This window comes from Aythya marila (genome assembly GCF_965140915.1).
Source record: "Aythya marila genome assembly, chromosome: 7".
In the NCBI taxonomy this organism is placed as follows: domain Eukaryota; kingdom Metazoa; phylum Chordata; class Aves; order Anseriformes; family Anatidae; genus Aythya; species Aythya marila.
Genome location: NC_139048.1, coordinates 17,090,649 through 17,113,370, shown reverse-complemented (window position 1 = coordinate 17,113,370; position 22,722 = coordinate 17,090,649). Strand labels below are relative to the sequence as shown.

Below are 22,722 nucleotides of genomic sequence, written 5' to 3'. Positions count from 1 at the left end.
ACCAAAAACCATGCTAATGAGAAGTTACTTGCCAAGATGCCATACTACATTAAGAAAGCAGAGCATTTGATACACTTGCGTTACTGTACTTTTTTTTTTCACGAGTTTGAGCTAAATTTCTTGAAATGAAAGCAATTTCGTAGAGAATGACAAAGAGGAACAGCAGCTGAGGGCTGTCAGTGCACAAATACCATTATGGTAGCTAGTTTTAGTTACACAGATTGTGGGAAAGGGCAGCTCTTCTGGAAAGATTTTTAAACTTTTGTGATGAGGGCAGTGTGACTGAACTACAATGAGATCTGCATTTTCTTCCTGATATTCTGATATCCAAATTAAATTGAACTGTCCTTGGTCGTGTTCTGTGCCTTAGTATTATAATAGTTTAACAACATTCCTAGCAAATTTACTTTGTTAACCCAAATAAACCCAAACCCCTGAGAACATGTTGGGCTTGGTGGTTTGCTGAATCTGTGTTTTTATCAGAATGTTTATTTTGGTGCTTTGCCCATCTGCTAGACTGCTCTTAATACTTTTTAACTTCGTTGCTCATTTGTTACTGCTCTGCACATAAATCAATGATGGCATCGTATCATTTTGACTGTGACTTTTTCTAAATATATCTGGTCTATACGGGATAAGTTCAAGCCAGTGGGTGGAATCATGAATTCTTAAGAGAACTACCCAGAGAGATGTTTCTCAAGAAATAATGAAGCTAACACAGGGTCGTACAAAAGTGCTTCACTGAATAGTGCTATCTCACAGGCCATTTCTTGATTTTTGTCTCAAGAGAACAAATCTTTTGTATGGCATAGCACTTGCTCTTCACATGAATTCAGTCCATTAATAAAAGCATAAAAGCAGAACACCAAAAACGTGCATCTGGGGTTCAAAGGATAGTAGGGTGGACTTCCATATGGAGAGGCTAAGGGGAAATGTAGGGCATTTTTTCAGAAGGGGAAAGAGCATATTGGAGATCTAGAGGTCCCACAGTGTCTACAATTGATTTCAAAATTGATTCTGCTTTGCCAGAGATGTTTGCTATCTCCACTTATGTTTTGCCATCTCTTCCAAAAAAAAAAAAAAAAGCTTTGGCAGGCTTTTGGTCTGTGACCTCTACCAATGACTCATTCCCAGCCTGAGCCTGCTAAACTGACAGCGTTTGCGTGTCAGCTATGCAGTGATATCTTGTGTTGGTGAGAAGATTATGTAGCATGGATAAGTTAGATGTAGCTGTGCTAGCTGCAGTGAAGAAAAAATGTAGGCTAGGCCATTAGTGCTGGCTCTGCCTTCTGTTTGTGGTCTTCCAAGCAGCGTTGTCTCAAGAAACATGGGAAAACTTGGAATTCTGTGTGCAGAAAATTGGCTTTTTTTTCTTTTTCTTTTCTTTTTTCTCCTTAGCTGTTTATGGTTTGCAAGTTGAAATCAAATTGTTGTATTAAGCACAAAAGATATTTCCTAGCTCTAGAAATGTGAGTTTGGGATTGAGCTGTGACGTGGGTATGTGGAGTCTTTTCCTCATAGAAATAAAGCTGAGGACAGTGCTTTTAGTGCAGTTCAGCAAGAAAAACCTCCCACTGAGACAGCTGCTGGGCTGGGGGTAGGGAAAGATGCCTAAGACTGACACTTCTGTCATTTCTCTTGGCTCTTTTTTGTTGGTGATGTTTTGTTTTGTTTTGCTTTGTTGTTTGTAAAGACTCTTCTGGCATTTGTGAGAGATTCGATGTGACTGTCAGATCCCAGAGGCACCCGGAGTACAAAAGGCAGACTGCGAGGCCTCAGGCCCATCATTTTCCGAAGATTTGAGGCTAAAAATTCATCTGTCTTCTGACCCTGCAGAAAGTTTAAATTTTGCTTTCTCCTCATGCTCTTCATACCTCAGCTTTCAAACCCACAGCCTGAACTTGCATATTTTGGGCACCCATGGTTTTTGTACTATAAAGGGACTTTGCAGAAGACCTGTCCCCTGCTTTCCTCCTTTCTGTGATCTCCCTGGCAGCCTCATGTAGCCATGGTGCCTAATGGTCTCACCTGCTGTGTTCTGCTGTGTAGGCCTGAGTAAGGCTGGGACTCAGTCTGACCTCTGGAAAGGTCTGGAGGACAAGCTAGATGGTCAGAAATGTCCCCGAGGTGCTCTATGCACCAACTGCCCCATAACTTCAGAGCAGCCCACTCTGCTGCTCAAAGCAGCTCCTAACCTACCTGAGTTCTTATGCTGGAGCCAAATCCAGAAGGTGCAAAGCTGACTTAGTCTACATCTATCTCCCTTCAGCCTCCCTGAAAATCTCTGGGAAGATAAGTGGAGTACAGCCATCTGCCTGAGATAAAATTTCTTCCTCCTAACCTGATGTTCTTCTAAGCTTACTGTTCAATTATTCAAGATAAAGATGAGGTGGGATACCCTAGATAAAACAAAATAATCATAATACAAAACATATGTAAATCAGGCTATAAGAACATACTGAGTGTGTTCACTTTTGCCATCAGCTCTCTAAAGAAAAGAGGAAAAGCTTTTTTTAAAAAAAAGAAGTTGTGTCTGAGGTGAGCATAAAACGCTTTCTATTACGAGCTCCGTAATAGAGGCATCAGAGAAGGGTAGGGCCTGAATAATCTGCAGCTTGGGTAAGTGTATGTACCTTTCGGATGATGTTCTATTTTTAAATTAGAAAGGAAGCATTCTTCATTGAAAATGAAGCTGGAACGTTGCTTAACAATGAAGTGTGGGGCTGTTGAGGGATCTCCTTGGAAACTTGATAGTTGTCTTCACGGTACTGCCTGGTGAAGTGATCTTATGAATATATATTTTGCTACATCAGCATCACCAAAATCAAAATAACACGACTATGCTTTATTCCTAATTAGGAAAAATATTTTTGTGACATCTTGACTACATTTAGAACAAGATATTATAAATAGAGTTTGGATAAGTGTTGACTATATTTCTAGACATTGTTAAATGCTCACTGAAAATATACATACTCACAAAATAAAACATCTTTTTACATAGAAGAACTGTTTAAGATCTGTTTAAGAGCTCTGTATATCCTTTTAAAGAAATTAGCTGCTTTTTTTTTTTTCTGAATATGCAAATACTGTTTGCATTTCAGAGAGGGATTCTGCAATTTTCTCCATGAAAATCAATTTCCTCTCAGTACATACAAGTTATCTATGAATACCCTTTATCTCTTTAGCTGCTACCTCAAGTATTATCGGGGCATATGCTAATCTTATTATGAATTCACCTTTCTTTTGGAAATGAAGGGAGGACCAGAGGTCAAATGACAGATCCTTTTTTGAAATCCAGTGGAATATCCAGTATTTAACAGCAATGGGAATCATGAAAGGAGACATGTAGGTTTCAATTCAGACTTCAAAGGAATCAAAAGGGAAAAAAATAAAAGCATAACAAGGCATTTGGCAGTGCTGCGTTGAGTGAATTTTCAAAGTACAACTAAGTAAATTGCAAAATAAGTTATTGAGAGGAGCAAGGCTTGACATACACTTTCACATTGGCTGACCTGAATGGTTTCCATAACCATGTAGATTTTATGGAGGTAATTTTGAAATGCTTTATTTCCCTTTAGGAAGAGCACAAGCAGTCTCAATTTTGAACTTAGGAAAAAAAATAAAAAAATTGCATCATGGAGATTCAGCTGCAGGCTTAGAAGCCTACTGTTTGTTCTCACATGTGACATGATCACTGCAGTCATTCTTCTCTCCTCTTTCTCTGTTCAGCATTCAGATTGTCTCTTCAGTTTATGTTAAAAATTCAGTGCTTTTCTTCTGATATGCCTTCAAAATATTGTCAGCATTAGAGAAAATATTTGCAGAATGTAGCATCTTTATACTAAGTAAACAAATAATGAATTGCAATTCTGTAAAATTAGAACATTCATAAAAAATACTGTCTTTATTAGCTACTGCAAGTGCTGTTCAGGGTATTACACAAAACATATTTAGGAGATAAGGAAAGATTATCCACTTGGCCTTATAAAGCACTGAGAGGACAGCATGTCATTGCTGTAAAATACTTGATAGGCAAAATATGACAAGCATTTTGTTCTTTAAATAGGCCACAAATTGAAATGAGTTTCTTGGTTTCATGGTGGCCCTTTACTGATTTGTCCCATCCAAGATACTGCACAATCAGTAGGCTTTGCTGTGAAAGGTAGACAAGCAGGGGAAGGTATGGACAGACAGGGTCAGCATGCTGGCAGGGCTGCAGGCTCCCAGGTACAGCAAACCAGGCTTCCCTGTGTGTGTCAGTTCAGTGATGTTCCACCCTCAGTCGCATAAATAGCTATACACATCCATACCATTTCAAAAAGTAATTAGAAGTCATTAAATCTTGGAAGAAATATCTTTGACTTTAGTTTACATGGCTAATTACTGTAATTTATAACAAACGTTAAATAAGCTAATCACACAATTAAATGCTGGTTCCTTTTACAATACTGGTATCCAGTGCTGTTTTGCTCTTGTTTTAATGGATGTGGCAGTGTAATCCTGCAGTGGATTCATTGAATACATCCAATCTGTTTTTTTCAGACAGCAGATTTTAACTCCGCAGTTAGACTGACATCAGCACAGCACTGCTCTGTGATACCTTCTTGGCCATCTGCCTCCGTCTCCTTCAGAGCAAGTAATAAGCCAGAAACACATGAGAACTGGCAGTGATTAAAAAGACAGAACAACTGGAGAATAAGGTTTAATTGCTAGTGCTTCAGTTGTGCCAGGATAATACTATGAGCACTGACTCATCAAAATCAACTGATTTCTGACTACAGTGCTGTGTTTTTTGAGAATCAGGAGAAGAATGTTTGAAAGGGTAGGCAAATGTGAAATTGCTCATAGCATTTAGGTACCATCCTGCCCTTCTATAGTGCTTTGATTTGCAGTCTGTAAGTATAATGGGACAGCATATTTCAGGCTACCACGGAAAACCTTTAGGATCTCTCTATTACACGATGCCCTGTGATTGTGCAGCCTGGAGCTGATGACTCAGGTGTAATGACTTCCAGTGTGAAATTGCTAATGAAGTGTTTTGCTGAATCACCTTCAACTCCATCCCCACTGAGTTTCCTACTGATGAAGTGTAATTAGTGCTGACTCACAGTAGCACATACAGCCTGTGAATTTCAGGCAGGATATAAGGTGAGAATGGAGCCTTTGCAAGTATGGGAATTTGGGAAGTGTGAGAGAAGACATTGTGTGAAGCCCAGGAATGGAGGTAAGCAAGGTGACAGAACTTCTGTTGCCTGATGTGACAATAAAATGAAGGGCCTATCTGAGAAAAATGCAAACTTTTTGCAGTGTTTTTAGAATAGGGTGGGAAATCTAGCTGTTTTGTCCAGGCATGAAAATCAAAAGTAGATCCTCCTACTCCAGAAGCAATCTGTGCATTGAAAATATATTTGCTAATTATATTTGAAATACTCAGCTGGCCCACAAAATCATGGAAATGAGTGAAAAGTTTTAGGTCAGCCAAACATTTGTTTTAGATCAGCCAAACCTTCACACCTCTATCCACTTCTTCCTACAGTAAATTAAAATCTGGTTTTTAGTTCTGGCCTTTGCTGAATGAAAGGAGTAAAAATCCAGTGAAAATAGAGAGGGATAAAAATGCATTTCTCAGTTACATTTCCAAATCAGCAAAACTAGCCGGAGGTTTTCAGCACTCATCTCCCAATCAGTGGTCCATCTGTCAAACTGAGGAGTAAAATAGATGCTTAAGAGGAAGCAGATGCTGGCAGCACAACTATTTCAGCATCTCCTTAGAGCAGAGGAAAGTGTTTTGGTTTTTTTTTTTTTTTTTACAGACCGGGCTGCAGCTACAGCACAGCCCTCACTGACCCAGCCATCCCCTAACCCGTGTCTGGTGCTTGGCAGACAGCGTGGGAAGTAAGGAACTCATGGCAAGCATCAAGGACCAGATGGTGGAAAGCATCCAGGGACTCCAGTCCACGTTCTTTTATTTGTCCCTTTTGTACTGCTTGCCAGTTTGGGAGGCCGTCACACACGTCCCCAATTTATTGAAGGATGGAGACACTTAATTTGAGCCATTATGTGAAGAGAAATCCACGCTGTCTGGGGAAACAATATTTCCGTAGGCTTATGGTGTTGAAAAGGAGTGCCTGTTGGAGAACAACAGCTTATCAGAGATGCTTGCACATAATGGCCAGAGTCACTCCTGCAGGACTGGCAGTAGTTCAGGAGGAATCACCCTACAGCAGCAATATCAGACCAAGCCTATTGCATAGTCACAAAACCAGCAAGTTCACAGTAATATCAAAGATTAGTTGCATAAACTGAAAAGAATGCATTGCAAACACTTTTGTAGAGCTGTCTCTATAGAAGAGTACAAACAAACGCACACAATGCTGCAGAGGCTCCTATGCTGCTATGCACAAACTTGTGACCCAGAGCAGGAAAGACAAGAAGCTGCTCTGACAAAAATTAAAACCTTGGATGAAAATATGGCCACTACTGTCTCAAGATTATTTTAAACCTGTGGCAAATATATCTGTGGCACCAAAATCACAGTTTCCATGCTTGTGAATTACACTGATCTATTTATCAGAAGAGCAGTATAAAATCAAAGGGAAAATATTAGGAATTAATTCTGGTTTTCAGTCTTGCATGAAAGGTGGTAGCCCTTCTGTCTGAGCAGATCTTCAAGCGTGTGATGGAAGAGTATTTTTGTAAGTATAGTTTTAATAACTGTGCCTTGAGGGTTTAAAAGAATACTCTGTAAACAAGAAGTGGAAAAACAGTAGAATGGTGTCTGAAAAACATCCCTCAGCCACTCCAGAAAGTGACTGCTGAAGCAGTTAATAATGTTCCATTCAGGATGGAGGAAATGCACTTCCCATTCTCTTCATAGTTTTTAAGTTTCTTAGCTTTGGGGCAACCTGGACCATCTAGTGAAAATCTTTTATTGGTTTTTCTTTGACCAAACCACTTTGCTAAGAACTGCAGTTATCATTCAAGCTATAATCCAGTCCTAGACAAAAACACTGCTTGTCTCCTGAAACAACATTTCCGCAGGTTTCTGTGCCAGATAATGCAGGGTGATGAGTATCTAGCAGGAGTTGTATCCACAGCCTCCCTGTCCTCCAGCCATTCCAAGAAGCTCTTGGGGGGACATTGCCTCCTTCTGCTTGGGCTGCCAATGTGCCACAGTGGCTCTGAATCTAGCTCTGCTGCCTGCCCTGGGTGTCTGCTTGGAGCCAGTAAGAGCACAATGTGAGCTCTAATACTTGACCAGTAAGATGTGATTGCCTCTCCATTTCCCTCTCTCTCTCTGAATCATGACTGAAGTGTGGGGAGGAGAAATCCAGCACAGCCTCCACAGTCAGCTGCTTGAGGCTATGACTACACAGCACCTGAAAGTGCACTTGCCCAGAGTCTGTGGCATTTGTGTGACATTTTATATTTAAGAAGTAGCATATTTTTCACTGGTTAGAATAAAATGCAATGTTATTTATGTAACTAATCTTGAAAATAAGAGGATATAATATTTGGTATTTGCGGTCCTCTGAAAATATCAAAATGCTATGTTTTCTCTAACAAAAAATTCTACCTAGTAATTCTAGCTAGAGCTTGACTAAGTCAAGGTTTTTAATCAAGTTGCTCATGGATTTTGAAACAGAGGCTGAGTCTCCACTCATGGTCAGCAGAGACTGCAGCACCCCATCACTCTCTTCCAGCTGATTAGGCCCTGCAGTTATCTAGAAACACCTTGCACCTCCATTGGTTCTCTCTTCCTCTAATAACACTTATGCTGCACTCAGCACAGCCCCAGAGGCTTCCTAAAACCTCTTGTCCACTAACGTTCAAGCTATCATAGAAAACATGGGAATCAGGGGCCATGTTTCCTTGTCTGTTGTTGGTGGAGCAGATTGCTAACCAGCTGTGGTGGCCCGAGCCATCAGTTAGTGGTATCAGCGACACACTCCTTCTGCTTCCATACTCTTCCTGGGAATTTAATTAAACTCCTCCTAAATTAATATCTTGACATCTCACAGCACCTGTAAAGAATCTCACAAGTGACTATTGCCCTGCCAGTCTCTTGACTTATATAAGATGTAAATTGAGGATTTTTTCTAGAGGAAGTGTAAGCCTATATTTACCTTCTTTCTTTTCTACAAAGAAACAGAAAAATGTTTTGAGGACATCTCTGAGATATCCAAAATTCATAAATATCCAGTTTTTTTCTCTGCTGTTTTCTTCAGCAATGCCTTGGACTTTTGGTTTCATATAAGCCAATGTAAAAATTTGGGCAACTAGTCCCAGTGCCTCTAAGATGCTGAAATAAGGCCTGTGAAAACTCCATTTTATTTTTCTCAGCAGAGGAGAGGTTTGATTTAGAGGAGAATGAATGTCATTCGGTTATTCAGCAAATAATTGTGTGCCATACAATCAGAATTTGCTAGTCCTATTTTCTCAGCTGCTGCTAATGCAGCACTCAGCAGTATCCCATCACTCCCAGGCCAACATAAGGCCTGCAGAAGATTGACTTCAACAATAACACCTATCCCTTAAACATCATTTTCACCTCCTGCTGATGGGATTATTGTTTGGTTTTTGTCCTTAAGACCTATGAGTTCTCCTAACTCTTTCTATCTCATTTTCTGAGAAGAGTATTTCCACCTGCAGAATGTACCCGTGTAGTGGGATTTTACACTGTCCTGGTGTCCTTCCTAAAGAAGATGATAATGGACCTCTGAAAGTCCAACAGTTTGGGCATCAAGGTCCTTCCAGAAGACAACACCAGGTAGGAAACACTATAGCTTGGTATATCTTATAGCCTGATGGAAGAAAGAAACCATAGCAATAGGGATAATGGCTTGGAAGTTAATGTTCTGTGTCTTCCCCATGCAGAGCAAAGGGTGAATGGTTTTGCTGGTGCAGCTGATGAGGTGGTAGTTACAGACAGGGGGGCCACATTCTGGTCTTGACTCTGCACGTTTGAGGGCAAAAAGGAGGGTAGGATCCTTCCAAAGGATTATGAAGTTGGGCAGAATATTTGATGAGCTCTTCTGTCACTCACCTTTGCTGAGCCTAGATGGAGTGTTTGAAGGGTATCAATATCTGTTGTATGATTGTCAACTGAATGCAAAACTACCTTTAGTTGTACCCATCCACTTCTGCAGCTCCTGTAAAACTACTGTGTGTAGTCGTAGCATCTAATAGGTGGGGGGGTAGGGATCAGTCAGTGGCTGTGGCTGTAAGGAATGGTGATGTGCTGAGCTATTTTCCTGGGGCCAGTGGGTTCACTTGAGGGCTCAGAGTAAAGTTGAAGAGTCCTGTGCTGTAGCATAGTATCCTTGGCCTGACCTGACGGATGCAGGTAGTTCTTGACATCACAATTTCCTGGACTTGACTTCATGGTTACCTGTAGCTGTGTCTGTGATTCAGGGAAGGGCTTACCTATGTCAGGAGATGTGCTGTGTGAAAGTTTATGTTTTGTTCTACTCTCTCTGCAAGAGCGGGTAATTGTATTGGTCACGTTGCCACCTAGTTGAAAGGACTGTGACACCAGTGTCGTGTTGTTGCAGTGCAAGGTGCAAAATGCTGCAAGGCTAACAGCATCTGAAATACTACGATAGCCTGAAACATGAAGAGATAGTAGGGGTGTTTCTCCACTAATCCATTTGAAGCAAATCATTTAGCTTTTCAAAGGTTGATATTCTTCCCCATTCATTTCTTTTACGGCAAACTATAGACCAACTTTGCTCTTGTAGACTTCTACTTTCTGGTTCAATATGTTTGTTTAAGTAAGTGCTCATTCATTCTGCTGAATCAGTTCTGGTTGCTAACTTCTTGTAACCATAACGTTCATGACAGTTACTGCTGTTATAAAGTCCAGAGTTGAACTGTTGAGGAACCTTATTACATTTTCCCCTACTCTCAAAGGAAGCTGAGGATGTAACATGTGTACAAATAGTCTTCTCTACTTTCAGTATACTGCAATGCCTCCAGTGTCTTACAAAGCTATCAGGAACTGAGTTAGACCCCAGCACTGTGTTCAGAATATGCCTAAGCAGAATTAGCTGTGTTATATTTTCTACCTTACCGTTCAAAAGATGCACTCACTGAGATCAGCAGTGGGCCACCCACAGTGAACACTGCACAAGTAGAAGTCAGTCCGCCATTTTTGTATGTACTTTGTCCCTGAAACAGAAAATACCATTCTTTGTTCAGAAGATATGAAATCTACCCATCTTAGTGACTGGTCCAGAAAGGAGATAAACAGAGGCTGGAGAGTCAGAAGTGGTTTGTGACATAGGGAGAAGAAGCACAAAAATATGAATGTTTTTAATGGAGGGAATTACATGAATAAATTGTTCAGTGAACTGCATCACTGATTCAATCTGCCCAGCTGTCATACGCTCTAAGGACAGTCTGTCAAGCACTACAGAAATGATGCATATGTTCCCAGGCCTTGTTGTATGAGATGCATGAAGTCACTTGAGCAATGAAAGATGGGTACTGAGCTGTGCTATGTTTTCACTGGTGAAATTGAGGACCGTGCAGCCAGGCTTTCAACAGAGCTGGTTGAAAGTGTTATTTTTGCCCTAAGGACAATCCAAAGACCAGATAGGTACCTTTCCAAACAAGGATGAAAAGCTGAAATACCCATTTTTCATTAAGTGAAGAATTACATAGCCTAGAAGAAGGAAAGATGGCACTTCTTCTGAAGCACTTACAGACTATTGCAAAAAGACAGCAATAGTTTCTTCTTCTTGTCTATGCAAAATACAAGTAATTAGGAACTAATTTTAATTAGGCTAATACCTCAGGAGCCTCTTTTAAGGTAAGAAGAGGAAAGAATAAATAGAAAGATGTGGAGCCTTGTCCTGGTTTCAGTTAGGACAGAGTTAATTTTCTTCCTAGTAGCTGGTAGAATGCTATGTTTTGGCTTAGGATGAGAAGAGTGCTGATAACACCCCGATGTTTTAATTGTTGCAGAGCAGTGCTTACACCAAGCCAAGGATGTCTCAGCTTCTTGCTGTGTCCTGCCAATGGGCAGGCTGGGGGTGCAGCAAGAGCTGGGAGGGGACAGACCCAGGACAGCCGACCCAAACTGGCCAAAGGGGTATTCCATACCATCTGACGTCATGCTAAACAAAATATAGGGGTGGCTAGCCAGGGGAGGGGGGCTGGACTGCTCAGGGTTAGGCTGGGCATCGGTCAGCGGGTGGTGAGCAATTGCATTGTGCATCACTTGTTTGTACACAGTAGTAGTAGTAGTACTGTTATCATCGTTGTTGTTGTTATTTTCCTATCTTAATAAACTGTCTTTACCTCAACTCACAGGCTTTACTTTCCCGTTTCTCTCCCCCATCCCAGAGAGGGAGGGGGGAGGGTGAGCGAATGGCTGTGTTGTGTTTAGCTGCCGGCCAGGTTAAACCACTACAAGCCTCCATCACTGAAGGACTGTAAGAGCAGACGAAGCAAATTCCAGTCAGGAATGGTTGCAGTATGGCTGATCCCTGAAACAGGAGGAGAGACATCTCAAGAGAGGATTTAGGGCAGTCTTACCTCGTTTTTATTTTGGCCTTACTGAAACCTTTCACTCTTTACCACATGTCGCATTTTAAAGCTTGTAAGTGTCTGAGAGGGATGGGAGTTGTTGCTTTGTATACATGTAATTACCATAAAATTTACTGTATTACCATTAATTTACCAAATTTACCATATAAATTATGGTCATTTATTTAGATATAGATATAATTAAAGAAAAAGACATTCACTAATTGCCTGTGAAAATTATAATTATGTTCTCAGGAAATGCTGAGTTGCTGATCTTTGAGGGTGACAGGTCTTCATTAATGTGAAACACTGGCAAATTTCAATTTAATTTTCCATGGTAAGACTAGGCCAAGATTCACAAAAAGAAGTACTGTTATGAAGAAACATTTATGTTCAAAGAATAAAATCTCTTAAATACTGTGCCACCCATATATTATAACAAAGTCAGACACCTCAGATCTCCTTAACTAACGGAGGGAATCCATTCACTCTCTCACCTTAGTGGTGAAAATGTTAATCAATGGTGCAGCTCGGAAAATGACTTCCTACAAGAACAAGATGATGCAATAGGGTTGCAAGCTCTGTTTCAGGGACTACACCTGCTTTCTATCTTTAGTTTTTGCATACAGCATCTCTCAAAGGGCATCATCCAAGATGCGTGTTTGAATTCCCTAGGCTAAGCCAATTTTCCAAGGATGACTTTGCTTTTCTCTGCTTCTGATAAACACATTTTTAAAACTAATATATTTTAGTGAATACACCTTAATGTTGTTAACATGTTCCTGTAGGGCCTATTACCTTTCTGGTCAATGTAAGTGTTAATGATATATATATGAGTTCTGTTTTAAAAGAAGAAGAAGTGAAACTGCTCTGCCTTAGTACAGAGTGGAGGAACAAGGAGATCTTTGCTCTCTTGCCTGAGGCAGGGCTTTGGAGCTGCTTTGCTTCTCTTTTGCAGCAAAGCATTGCCTTCCCATTGGGCAAATATGATCTTGCAAGGTAACTTGGCAAAGTAGCAGGCTTATAGCTAAACCTTGTTTAAAGGAAGTTTTTTTTTTCTGGTATTATAAGGTCATTTATGTCTCAGTCAAGAGAAGGACAAGTGTTTTCTGCTGAGATGGCTGGACATGAAACTTGGCTGAAGGAGAAAAAAAAAATGCTGCTTTTCCTCATACTGGAAGGCTTTTGCTCCACCCAGTAACCTTGCATCTGTTTTGCTTCAGTGAAGTCTGACATTGAGACCAAGGAGCCTTTAAGCCACTCATTACAAATCCCTCTTGAGCTTACTTTTCTAGAGCTGGGAGCTGGTGGTGCAGCATATATCATGGCCCAAGTGCTCCTGCACATAAAGACACTGAGTTATTTACTAAGTACTATATTGCTTTTTCAGTAGTTTGAGGTTGGTAGACAGAGCTGGGGAAAGGAGAGTTCTGCATCCAGTGGGTTTTGCAATGTAGAAGCTTGAAGTTCATTCCCCAGTTCAGAAGTGTTGTCAGAGCCTTGCTGCCTTCCATCATTCTGGAATTGCTTTCCATAATTAAAACTAGATTTCTTGCTGGCATTGTGTGCAACAGATTGAACTAGACTGGATCTTGTCACTGAGTTTCCTTATTGTGTTGGGAAATCAATCCCATGTAAAGCATCTGGTGTGTGACCAGTGTTGACTAGCCTGTCCTTGCTCTGTGCTAGGAGCAGCAGCGGTGTGCCAAACCCCTCTGTCCTCTGGGGACTTGGGGCCCAACACACTTTTCTCTATTCTAAATAATTGCAAGGCAAGGTCCACACAGCAGTGTCAAAGGTGGACTGGCTCACATGCAGACATGTTATTTTCCAGCACGTTTTTTGGTACTGATAGCGATTGATCTGGTTCCCAAGCACTAGCAGAGAAAAAAGGCAAAATGTCCCACTCCCCCAAATAGCAGCCTAGCTGCAGGGACAGCACAGTGAGCTAAGTACCAGGCAAATGCAAGCCAGAAGACATCAAGTGCTGCTGTCTAGATGTATCTGTGCATGCATTGTATATGCTATAGTTCAGCAGTAAGTCTGGCCATCAGATTGAGCCAGACTCCTGCCAGACAGACTCACCCACAGCACAAAAGGATCCCGCATGATATTTGCCAAACCAACCTATTCAATTTAAATTTGGCAGGATGCAGTTGGTTGTTTTAAATTACAGTTCATACAGTTAATACTATTGATGATATCTTATTTAGTGAAGACACCAGATTTCATCTTCTGGATAATATCAGATGTTGCCCTGAGATACCATACTAGAGCCAGCTTTAGCAATAGCTGGTGGCACAGAACAAACCTTCCATACCTTAGATCACAAATGCAGTTGTTTAAAGAAGTTAATGAACTTGGCAGATTGAGTTGACTCATTAAGAACCAGGTATATCAAAATACAATTTATTCTTAAAATGGCTAGTTTATATGTAACAGCATGGGTTACATAGGGAAAAAGTGCAATTAGTGAAAGAAGCTTATTTCACCTTAGTATATATCTTCTCGTTGCATTGCAAGTAGCTTCAGACTCAGGATATTATACTGCTTAGCAATGGGAAAAAAAATGTGACTTGTATTTTGATGTTAATGCTACTTCAGTACAGTTAAAAGGTGTGCTGCTATTCACACCTGCTGAGTATGTATTGGACAATTTCCCACAAGTCTTGCATGAAACACAAACCATCTTTACAGTTTGACATCTGAGAAAGCTAAATTACAAGCATACAGATACAAAATATACAGTAGTTTAAAAAAAGCTTCAAAAATGAGGTACAATAAAACAGAGCAGTTCTCTATGTGCAAGCCTATATTCATTCTAGAAAACTAGCAGCAACCCTGCTCTTTTAAAGAAATTAGCTTTCACAAAGTGCAGCTAATTCACTGTCTTCAATATGAAGGACCTTGCCTATGTTACACGCTTTTGAGAAGTTATCTCTAACTGTGCAATAGGGAGCAGGATACCCAACCATGAGGGGCTGTGAGATCAGATCAGGCAACAAGTCACATCATCTGATGCTGCTACAGACTAGGAAGTTTGCAAATCACTTGGTCTGTTCTGTAAACTAACCCTGGTTTCAGCCTTGATTTTTGGCATGTACAGTGGCTTTTTTAAAAAGGCACATTCTTCTTATAACATTAGAAGGTAAACCTTCTGCTTGATAGCTGAGTAGGATGATGAAGGTAGAAGTCAAGGTTAGATTTCATCTCAAATGCAGGATACTTATTATTCACAAGGCCAATGAGGACAGAGATGTCTTCCTAAACCAGCAGTTGCTTCTTGCTTTGTGCCACTTTGTGTTCTCCTTTTTATCCTGTAGAACTCTCCCTGGCATTTAGAAGACCAGTTTTGAAAAGTCAACATCAAAGCACTGGTCATCTCAAAGTTATGCAGCACATCTTACCTCTTCCCCTTCTCCTACTTTTCTGTTGTCCTCTACAAGTTTCCTAACCTGTGTTGAAGCCACAAATCCCAGCCATGCATTCCTACCTGCCACTGCTACAAGCACACTGAAGGTCATAGCGAGCCTCTGTCCTGACAGCATCACCTCTTCTCTACTGCACTCCTAACATGTGCAAAATGGTTTGTAGTGTTCTGTTCATGTAACATCCCTGTGTACCCACACACTCATGCACATACACACAGTTGCTACAGCTTGCTAAGATACTGTCACCTTCCATACTTCCTCACAAGAGTCTCTTGCCTAGTGACTCAGGAGAGACAACAGCAGAAAGCAAGCAGTATATACTTAAGCATGCTATTTCTAAAGTAGGTAGCATACACATGGGTTTCATCTTGTTTGCCTTTCTTTCCAAGGATAAGTTTTGGCTAAGAACTTCAGTAACATAATATGGTATAACAAATCCCACAAACAACTGAATTTGGATTTGTACAGACAGCCAACAAAACCTGCCAAGTGGTTTTGTCATGTAGTATGTGAACCAGAAAGCTAACACTGTTCTGTTGCCAAATGGAAGAACGCTTCCTAGCTGGTGTCTATCACCAATATGGTGATGAATTTTCAATCCCACCCAAGCTCTGCCACTGGGGAAAGAGACCACTGGACAGCCTCGGGCTGCCAAGTTGATCAGGCTCTCTCTCTTGACCTCTCCTTTGAGTCTGAATATCTATACAGTCTTTCTTGGCAGATGGTATCTGAACTCCATCAGACTTCCACTCTGCGTGGAGAACCTTGTAATTCTGCCCCTCGTTATTGTCCCAATAGGTATGTTCTCCACTTTGGTAAGAAATGCAAAACTCAATCTTCTCTTGAGAGGAAATGGCAGGAGGCAAGTCAATGGTAAATGAGAAGGTATCGTTTTCAGAATCACCATAAACATTGTTCATGTATACACACTCAATGTCCGTGTAAGTCTTCCACGTATCAAAGGTAATTCGAACCTGAACCTTTTTCTCAAAGCTCACATTTTTTACTTTCACAGTGCCTGACAGCACCTTCTCTTGTAGGGTGCAGTTCTCCAGGCAGACCAAGTTCTTCTGCAGGCGGTTCCTGAAGTCCAGGTAGTCAGCTGAGGGCCGAGGGAAACCCAGAATCAAGTTTTTCTCCTCATGTAGCTTTAGGCCAGATGTTATGTTTTCAAGGCCCATGAGGTCGAACTGAAGGTCCCAGCCAGGGTGCTCCTGGAACTCAGAGAAGGTGTGTATTGCCGTCAGGGACAGTCCCTTCGAGTCAGCAAACACAACTCGCTTCTTGGCTCGGGCTGCCGAGTGGTTCCAGTCGGTCTTCTGTGCTTCAGAGTCACGTTTCACATGCAGGCATGGTCTGAGAGGTTTGAATCTGTTAACAAAGTTGTTTCTTTGACAGTCCTCAAGGGGGCTGAGAAAACTCTTCAGCGGTGGTGAATGAGCTAAGCAAATTCTCATGGCCACATCCACAGGCATGATGGAGCTTGGCAAGGGTCTCGGATCCAAGATCTGTATCATTCTGAAATAAGCAGAAAGTGCATTATTATTTGTTACATCAGGGAAATGCTTATGAATGCATATTTGTTTCATCTGCTGTCTTAATTATTCATGGCCTGCTCTTTGTGCAGCTTTAAATAATGCAGCCTAAATTAAAATTGACAGTTCAAGCTAAGGAAATAGAATGAGAATATTCAGTCATTTCTTGCTAGTTCTAAACTTTTTTGATTCAAATGTAATCTCATTTGTTTCTTACAAACCTCTAAAAAGTGAATTTTAGTGAGAGGTAATTAACATATTTCCTTGAAAATACACAAAAGAACTTTCCAGTATAGAGGTACAAACAGATCCAGCTACAGCGAAAGTGCACATCCACATTAAATTTAGTTTCCCTTTTAGAGACTCTGAGCAAGGACTTAAAATTCCAGCAAGCTGGATCAGCTGCTTCGTCTCTGCGCGCAGAAAGCACTATATTAAGCAAGTTACCTATCCCATCAGAGCATTGACTGGGATGCAATGTATAATGATGCAGAACCATCACCCTACAGCTCAGAACAATCATAAATGCATTTCTTAGGCAATGTGGTTTTGGTTAATTCAGGTGCACAAAAATGCCAAAGCACCTTTAGAAATATTTTCTATGAGCTGCTAACTCAGGTTCGATTAAGAAAGATAGCGTGCACTGTTAACATTGACTGCTGAGGAAATGGAGAAAAAAATATAGGAAGGGGAGAACTTTATTTATCTACCTCTGTATGCTTCAAGAACTGTCTTAAAAACGTCCTTTATAATCCCTAAAGTCTATGCCTAAACCCTACTGTAAGCATTCTATAAGAATATTATGGTTTTATTTGTAAAGATTTATTCCTAAACCTCTCTCCCAGAGGATGAAAAATCACAATTACTTTGCAAAAACATGGCCCATTCAAAGCCAGTTGGCATGAATATTTATGGTATTGGAGTTCAACTGCAGTACTGATAAAGTATTGATAAAGATCTCTCCTGATAAAGATGCAGTCCTTGCTGGAAATATGGGTTTTTGTTGAGTCATGGGAAGCAAAGGCATTTGCTTTGTCACTTAAATGCCTTTCTCCTTCCCAGTGTTCTCACTGGGGTTCCAAGGCACTGCCAAAAAAAGCAGAATCTGCACTGACCTCTTAATTCCTCTCCTTGCTATTTTTTTTTTTTTTTTTTTTTTTACTATTGCGGCAGTATTTACCATAATAGGTAGGGGAGTACCAGCATCAAATTTATCGAGATTTGTTTTGCATTTAGGAGGAACAGGGCTATTTCCGTCCTCCCCCCCCCATAATTTTCACCACCAGCTCCTTGGGTAAATGCTCCTAAGGTTTTTCAGCATTTAAAAAAAAAAAAAAAAAAAAAAAAAAAAAAGCACGACTAAAAAGCCAGGCTATGAGAAGAGGCAAAGATGATCCCCCAGCTCGAGATGACGGGGGCTCAGCAGCATTGACATGCAAAAGCAGTGGTGCTCGTGCAGCGCAAGTCCTCTAAACCCGGAGGAGCGCTGCGCGAGTTTTGAGGTTTCCCCGCAAGGACGAAGCTCGATGTTCCTTCCACCCCCCTCTTTGCTCGCTTCTTCCCGCGGGGCTGCAGGAACACACCGAGAGCGCAAGCAGGCGCGGGGGAACACGGACACACACACAGCGTGTGCTGGGAGGGAACGGGCGGCGCTTACCTGCTGCAGTGCATGGGGCAGCGCGGCCGCCGGCTGCTCTGGAGCCCGCTACGCCCCGCGCCGCCGCCTTTATGGGGCGCTGGGGCGGCGGGCGGCCCGGGGGCGGCCCCCGGCGGGGCTGTGCGTGCCGGCGGGGGGGCGGCTGCCGCCGCTACACGTGGCCGCGCCGTGCGGGCGGGCAGCGGCCCGGAGAGCCGCCCCCGCCGGCCTCCGCGGGTAGTGGTGTGCCGTTCATGCAGGCCGGGGTATTAACGTGCCGGCTGAAGCACCTCCTGCTAAATCTAGAGCCCCGAAGTCGTTTCCAAAACTACAGTGCTTGAAATAACTTGGATATTCTGCCCCCCCCCCTCCCCAAAGGGCTCGGTGCCCTGCTGTATTGGCTATTTATGGCCGAGGGCACCGATTGTATTCGAGGTTCTAGTGTCATGCTGCAGTGTTTCCAACGGGCAGCTGAGCAGAGCCCTCCGCGCCCCAAAACTGCCAGTCTGACCCGGGTTGCCCCGAGGCTGCCTGGCCCTCTCATCCTCCAGAAAGGAGAGGCAGGAGACAGGGATTCCATGGAGCAGCTGGGAGGCAGGCAGCAGTTTTAGATTAGGCATGCTGAAACACTGGCCTTTTCCACCAGGCTTTTTCATTTTTGCTGTGTGGGCAAAGTGGGTGTTGTTTCATCAATGTGGAGCTTCTTCCCATCACCATCAAATGATATGTTGCCAGGGCCTGAAAACTGTCATCCTGGGCTATAACTGCCCTCGTCCTCAGTGGAAAAATTACTGTAGGACATTTCATTTGAATGGTGCTGCTGGCTGTTCACCTCCCACACACGGTGGTCTGCGCAGTCTGAAGGTGCTTGAGGCTCAGCTGTACTTCCCACGATGTAGTTATTATCTATTTCTGGAGCAAATGGACAAAAAGTGGCAGAACCCAGCCTTCTCAGCGCTGCCCATAGCAGAGCCACCACTTCTCGCACCATGCCTTCCTAGTAGGCCCCACACAGCACCCAGCAGGCCAACAAGCCCCTGGACGTGCAGACAGCCCATCGGCAGCGGCACGTTGCCTTCTGCACGTTTCCTTCTAGAGGCTTCCTCCTCTCAGAGGAGGCTGGCCTTCGAGTCACTGTTCTCCAGAGACTGCCCCGGATGCTGACTGGTTCAGCGAGTCTTCTGTGGCTTTACTGTTTCCCTATCACCTTCCTGCTGGCCTGCTCTTTCCCCAGGTCAACTGATGACGTGCAGTCACACAGTAAAATGTGATACTGAGTCTGTGAGCTGTAATTTTTAGAGCTCGTAGTTTTTACTGGTAGGCGAGACCATGCACAAATGAATAGCAGGAAGTACTATGTCCTATGTGAAGCAACAGGGGCTTACAGTGATGCACAGATGATTCAGGGTTTTTCTGGCTCATCCAGTTTTTGTTTTTCTTTTTTTTTTTTCTTTTATTTTCTTGGTTTGTGAATGAAGGGCTTTGCTGCTCTGCTAAGAGTTTATTAGGAGGCTGTGTAAGCACAGGCCAAGGCATGGTGGGAGGTGACAATGACACCTCCATTTTGGATTCAAGCTGCACAGAAACAGTCTAAAAAACATCCTTGAAAGTACTGGAGGGGGAAGACTTCTGTTGACTGAAGTGTGGCACACAGGCCCATACGCTGTCTCTGTATGTATAATGAGAGCATTCATAGGACAGTAGGACTTCAGTTTCTTTGCTTGGACCCTTGGTGACTGAAATTCCTGCCTTTCATGCCAGTACGTGACACTAAGCATCACACAGATGAAGCCTGAAGCATTAACTGGCAATGCAGACAAGGGTTTGGAAAGGTCCTGGTCTGTTCCTTGATGCCAGCTATTCAGGATGACCTTCCCTGGTCCTCTGCTTCTCCAGTAACACTCCTTCCTCTCCACCTTCTATATCTTGTAGTGACTGTCAGCTCTCTCTCAAAGGCAGATGATACTTTCTCATCATTTGCTTACAGAAAGTGCTAGAAAACTGAGTTCTTCAAGCCCTGCTAGTTGCAAGGTATTTTTTCCTTTGAGCTACAAATAATTTCAGCCCCTAGCAACAGTAAGCAAGGCCCAGGATCCCCAATGGGCCCAAAGGGGCACATGGCTGGTGCTTACCAAACATCCTGTACTCACCCGTTTTAAAACATTGGTGAGCAACTCTGGAGAAATTTCATGGGCCTGTGCTACTGAAGTCTTTGTCCTTGGTGCTCCCACCGTAGTGCTGCTGAGCCCCATGGCTGCCATACCTGCAGCACACCCAACAGCTGGGATACGTGCTCTCTATGTGCAGTCATTAAATGAGACTTAGACAATACTTTTATTCCACACTGATCCATGCTTGACGCCTGCACACAAAGAGGTGCCCTGAGGCTTTGCTGCACGCATTTCTACTACTCTGGAGTAGCTGGCTGCATTGTTTGCTGCCATAAAACAGTTTGTTCCTGTTGGGCTGAAACATCTCTTTTGTCTTGCTCAGAAAACATTATGGAAGATTATTTAAGGTTATATGCTTAAAAAAAAAAAAAAAAAAAAAAAAACAGTAGTGAGATACAGAGCTTTTCATGGACAGATCATTGCTCAAGTTAGTAAATATGGGCTGAAACCAAAAGCTCAGTGGCTGCTTGGTAACCCGAGTCCCGTTCATGGCCACAGCGCGGTGCCCCCGTTTCCGGTTGCCAAGACAAGCAGAGAGGGTTGTGCAGAGCCAGGGCTGCTCTTTCCTCACCCGAGAAGAGATATGTCTGCAGTGAGGCAAGCTGATGGGGTTAGCTGAGGTAGCAGAACAGTTTGCACTGTCAGTGATGGTCCTCTATCTGCGCTTTTTATAGAGGACTCGGGTTTCCAGTTATTTTGGTTCAGTGGCTCTCCTGTCATCAGTGGCTTAAAAATGTAGATTTGACTGTCTGTTTTGCCTTTCAAATAGGGCTGCTAAAACAAGAGCACCAGAGAGGGGGAAAAATAATCTTTGTCTTACTGTGCATTGGACAGAACTTCATGTCTTATCAACTCTCCTGACATTTGTAGGTGCACATGGAAGCAAAGGGAGAAATATACTGCCGGGAGAGGCAAGGGTGATTATAGCCAGCCCCATCAGGAGGGGCTGCACCTCAGCTGACTGAGTGACAAGGAAAACAAAGTTAACCACATATACTAGTTCTTTCCCTTTTTCTGAAAGTGCTGCATTTGAAATGTAAAAAACTAATTGCAACGAATTAACTGTAGTAAATTGTCTCTATAGTTTCAGAAGACTTTCAATGTTCCTTCTTACAAATAGTTTCCAGCCTGCATTATGCCTAAGCAAGGTAGCACACAGGCTGGCTCTTCAGTGAGTTTCTCCCTTCACAGATTGCTCTATGACAAGCCCACAAGTGGGTTCAAGCTGTTCTACTCAAGGAGCAATCTACAGCATTAGCTTCTCTGTGAATGCTTGTACATGTGGACAGCCCTGCAGGTCTCGCTGTTCTTCACCTGTCTGAACCAGCCAACTTTTTTCAATCAGCAGCTTTCAGAGCAGGTAATAAGTGACTGTGGGTTTCTGTCGGCTGTCAGACAGCCAAGGGTGTGCTTGGTCATTTGTTTGTTGGTTCTGGTCATTTTATGGCTGAGGAGAATAAAAGCGCTGCTTTTCTCAATCTGTGTCCCAAAGCTGAGTAATTAAACAAGTTTCCGTTGTTTTACTTTTTGGCTTTATTACTTCTAGGTTGCTGTTGCTGTGCTTCTCTGTTGTCCTCCCCCACAGCTTCAGGAGGGGAAAAAATGAGATACGTTATGAGTATGGGAAGAGTTGAATGGTCTTTGGCATTTAATTGACGCATTTTTAAGCAAAGATAAGCAACTGTTTCCTGACAGCGAAGTTAACTCACAACCACACTTATAGAATAAGGCCCAGAGAGAAAAAAAAATATATATATATATAAATCTCCATTTCACTTGCATAGTAATGTATCCATTGAAAAATTGCTGCTGTTTGCAGGGTGGGAGAGTAATGCTAGCTCAGTGCAATAATAGTATACAATTTAACAGGGAAGTTTTTGATTTCATTTTGAATTTGAGACTAAAGTCAATTGCTAGTCCAAGGCAAAATACTGCGGTTGCTAGAAAACAGGAAATATCCATCTTTTTTTGGCTAGCACATATTTGGTTCCCACAGCATCACTCAACACATGTTAATGAAGCAGGGCTTTAATAAAAGTATATCTGATAGTACAGCTATGGCCCATCAGCTCAGCTCTCAGTGCTGTCACATAAGGCTTAACGCCAGCCATTTCTTTTCTTGGATTGAGCTCTTATGTTCAATATTACCTCTATGCTGCTAAGACTAATCTTTTTAAGTGTGTAGTATTTATAAGGTTGGGCAGCAGGTTTCTATGACCATCATTATGACACAAATAATTATTCAGGTATGCATGACAGCAATGGAAGTCCAAACTGAGTTGAACCTGTAGACCTTTAAAAACATAAAATTAGTGATTTCTTGGATGAAATACAGTCCACAGAAGCCTTATTTAGTCTTAACAAAAACTTATTTTCTTTACTTGCTTCTCAGAGCACTTCAATGTACTTTGTTT

General features: G+C 42.3%; 2 protein-coding genes across 3 annotated transcripts in view; one reads left to right on the top strand and one right to left on the bottom strand.

The window, feature by feature from the left end:
• The window catches only part of LOC309880016 (uncharacterized protein), a 60,175-nt gene that overhangs the window by 16,459 nt on the left and 20,994 nt on the right, over window positions 1–22,722 (top strand). The window contains exon 3 of one of the 2 annotated variants that reach the window (XM_082764399.1): window positions 8,656–8,773. In XM_082764399.1, the coding sequence (XP_082620525.1) occupies window positions 8,656–8,773 (118 nt within the window). Of the gene's footprint in view, window positions 1–1,693; window positions 1,734–8,655; window positions 8,774–22,722 lie in introns of those variants that run through there. The other variant, XM_082764400.1, reaches the window with a different exon arrangement.
• On the bottom strand, window positions 13,810–18,335 carry PPP1R3C (protein phosphatase 1 regulatory subunit 3C). The gene is made up of 2 exons (XM_082765430.1): window positions 18,159–18,335; window positions 13,810–16,484 (listed from the first exon to the last, which is right to left on the bottom strand). The coding sequence occupies exons 1-2, from the start codon at window positions 18,170–18,172 to the stop codon at window positions 15,539–15,541; spliced, it is 960 nt and encodes a 319-aa protein (XP_082621556.1). The 5' UTR covers window positions 18,173–18,335; the 3' UTR covers window positions 13,810–15,538.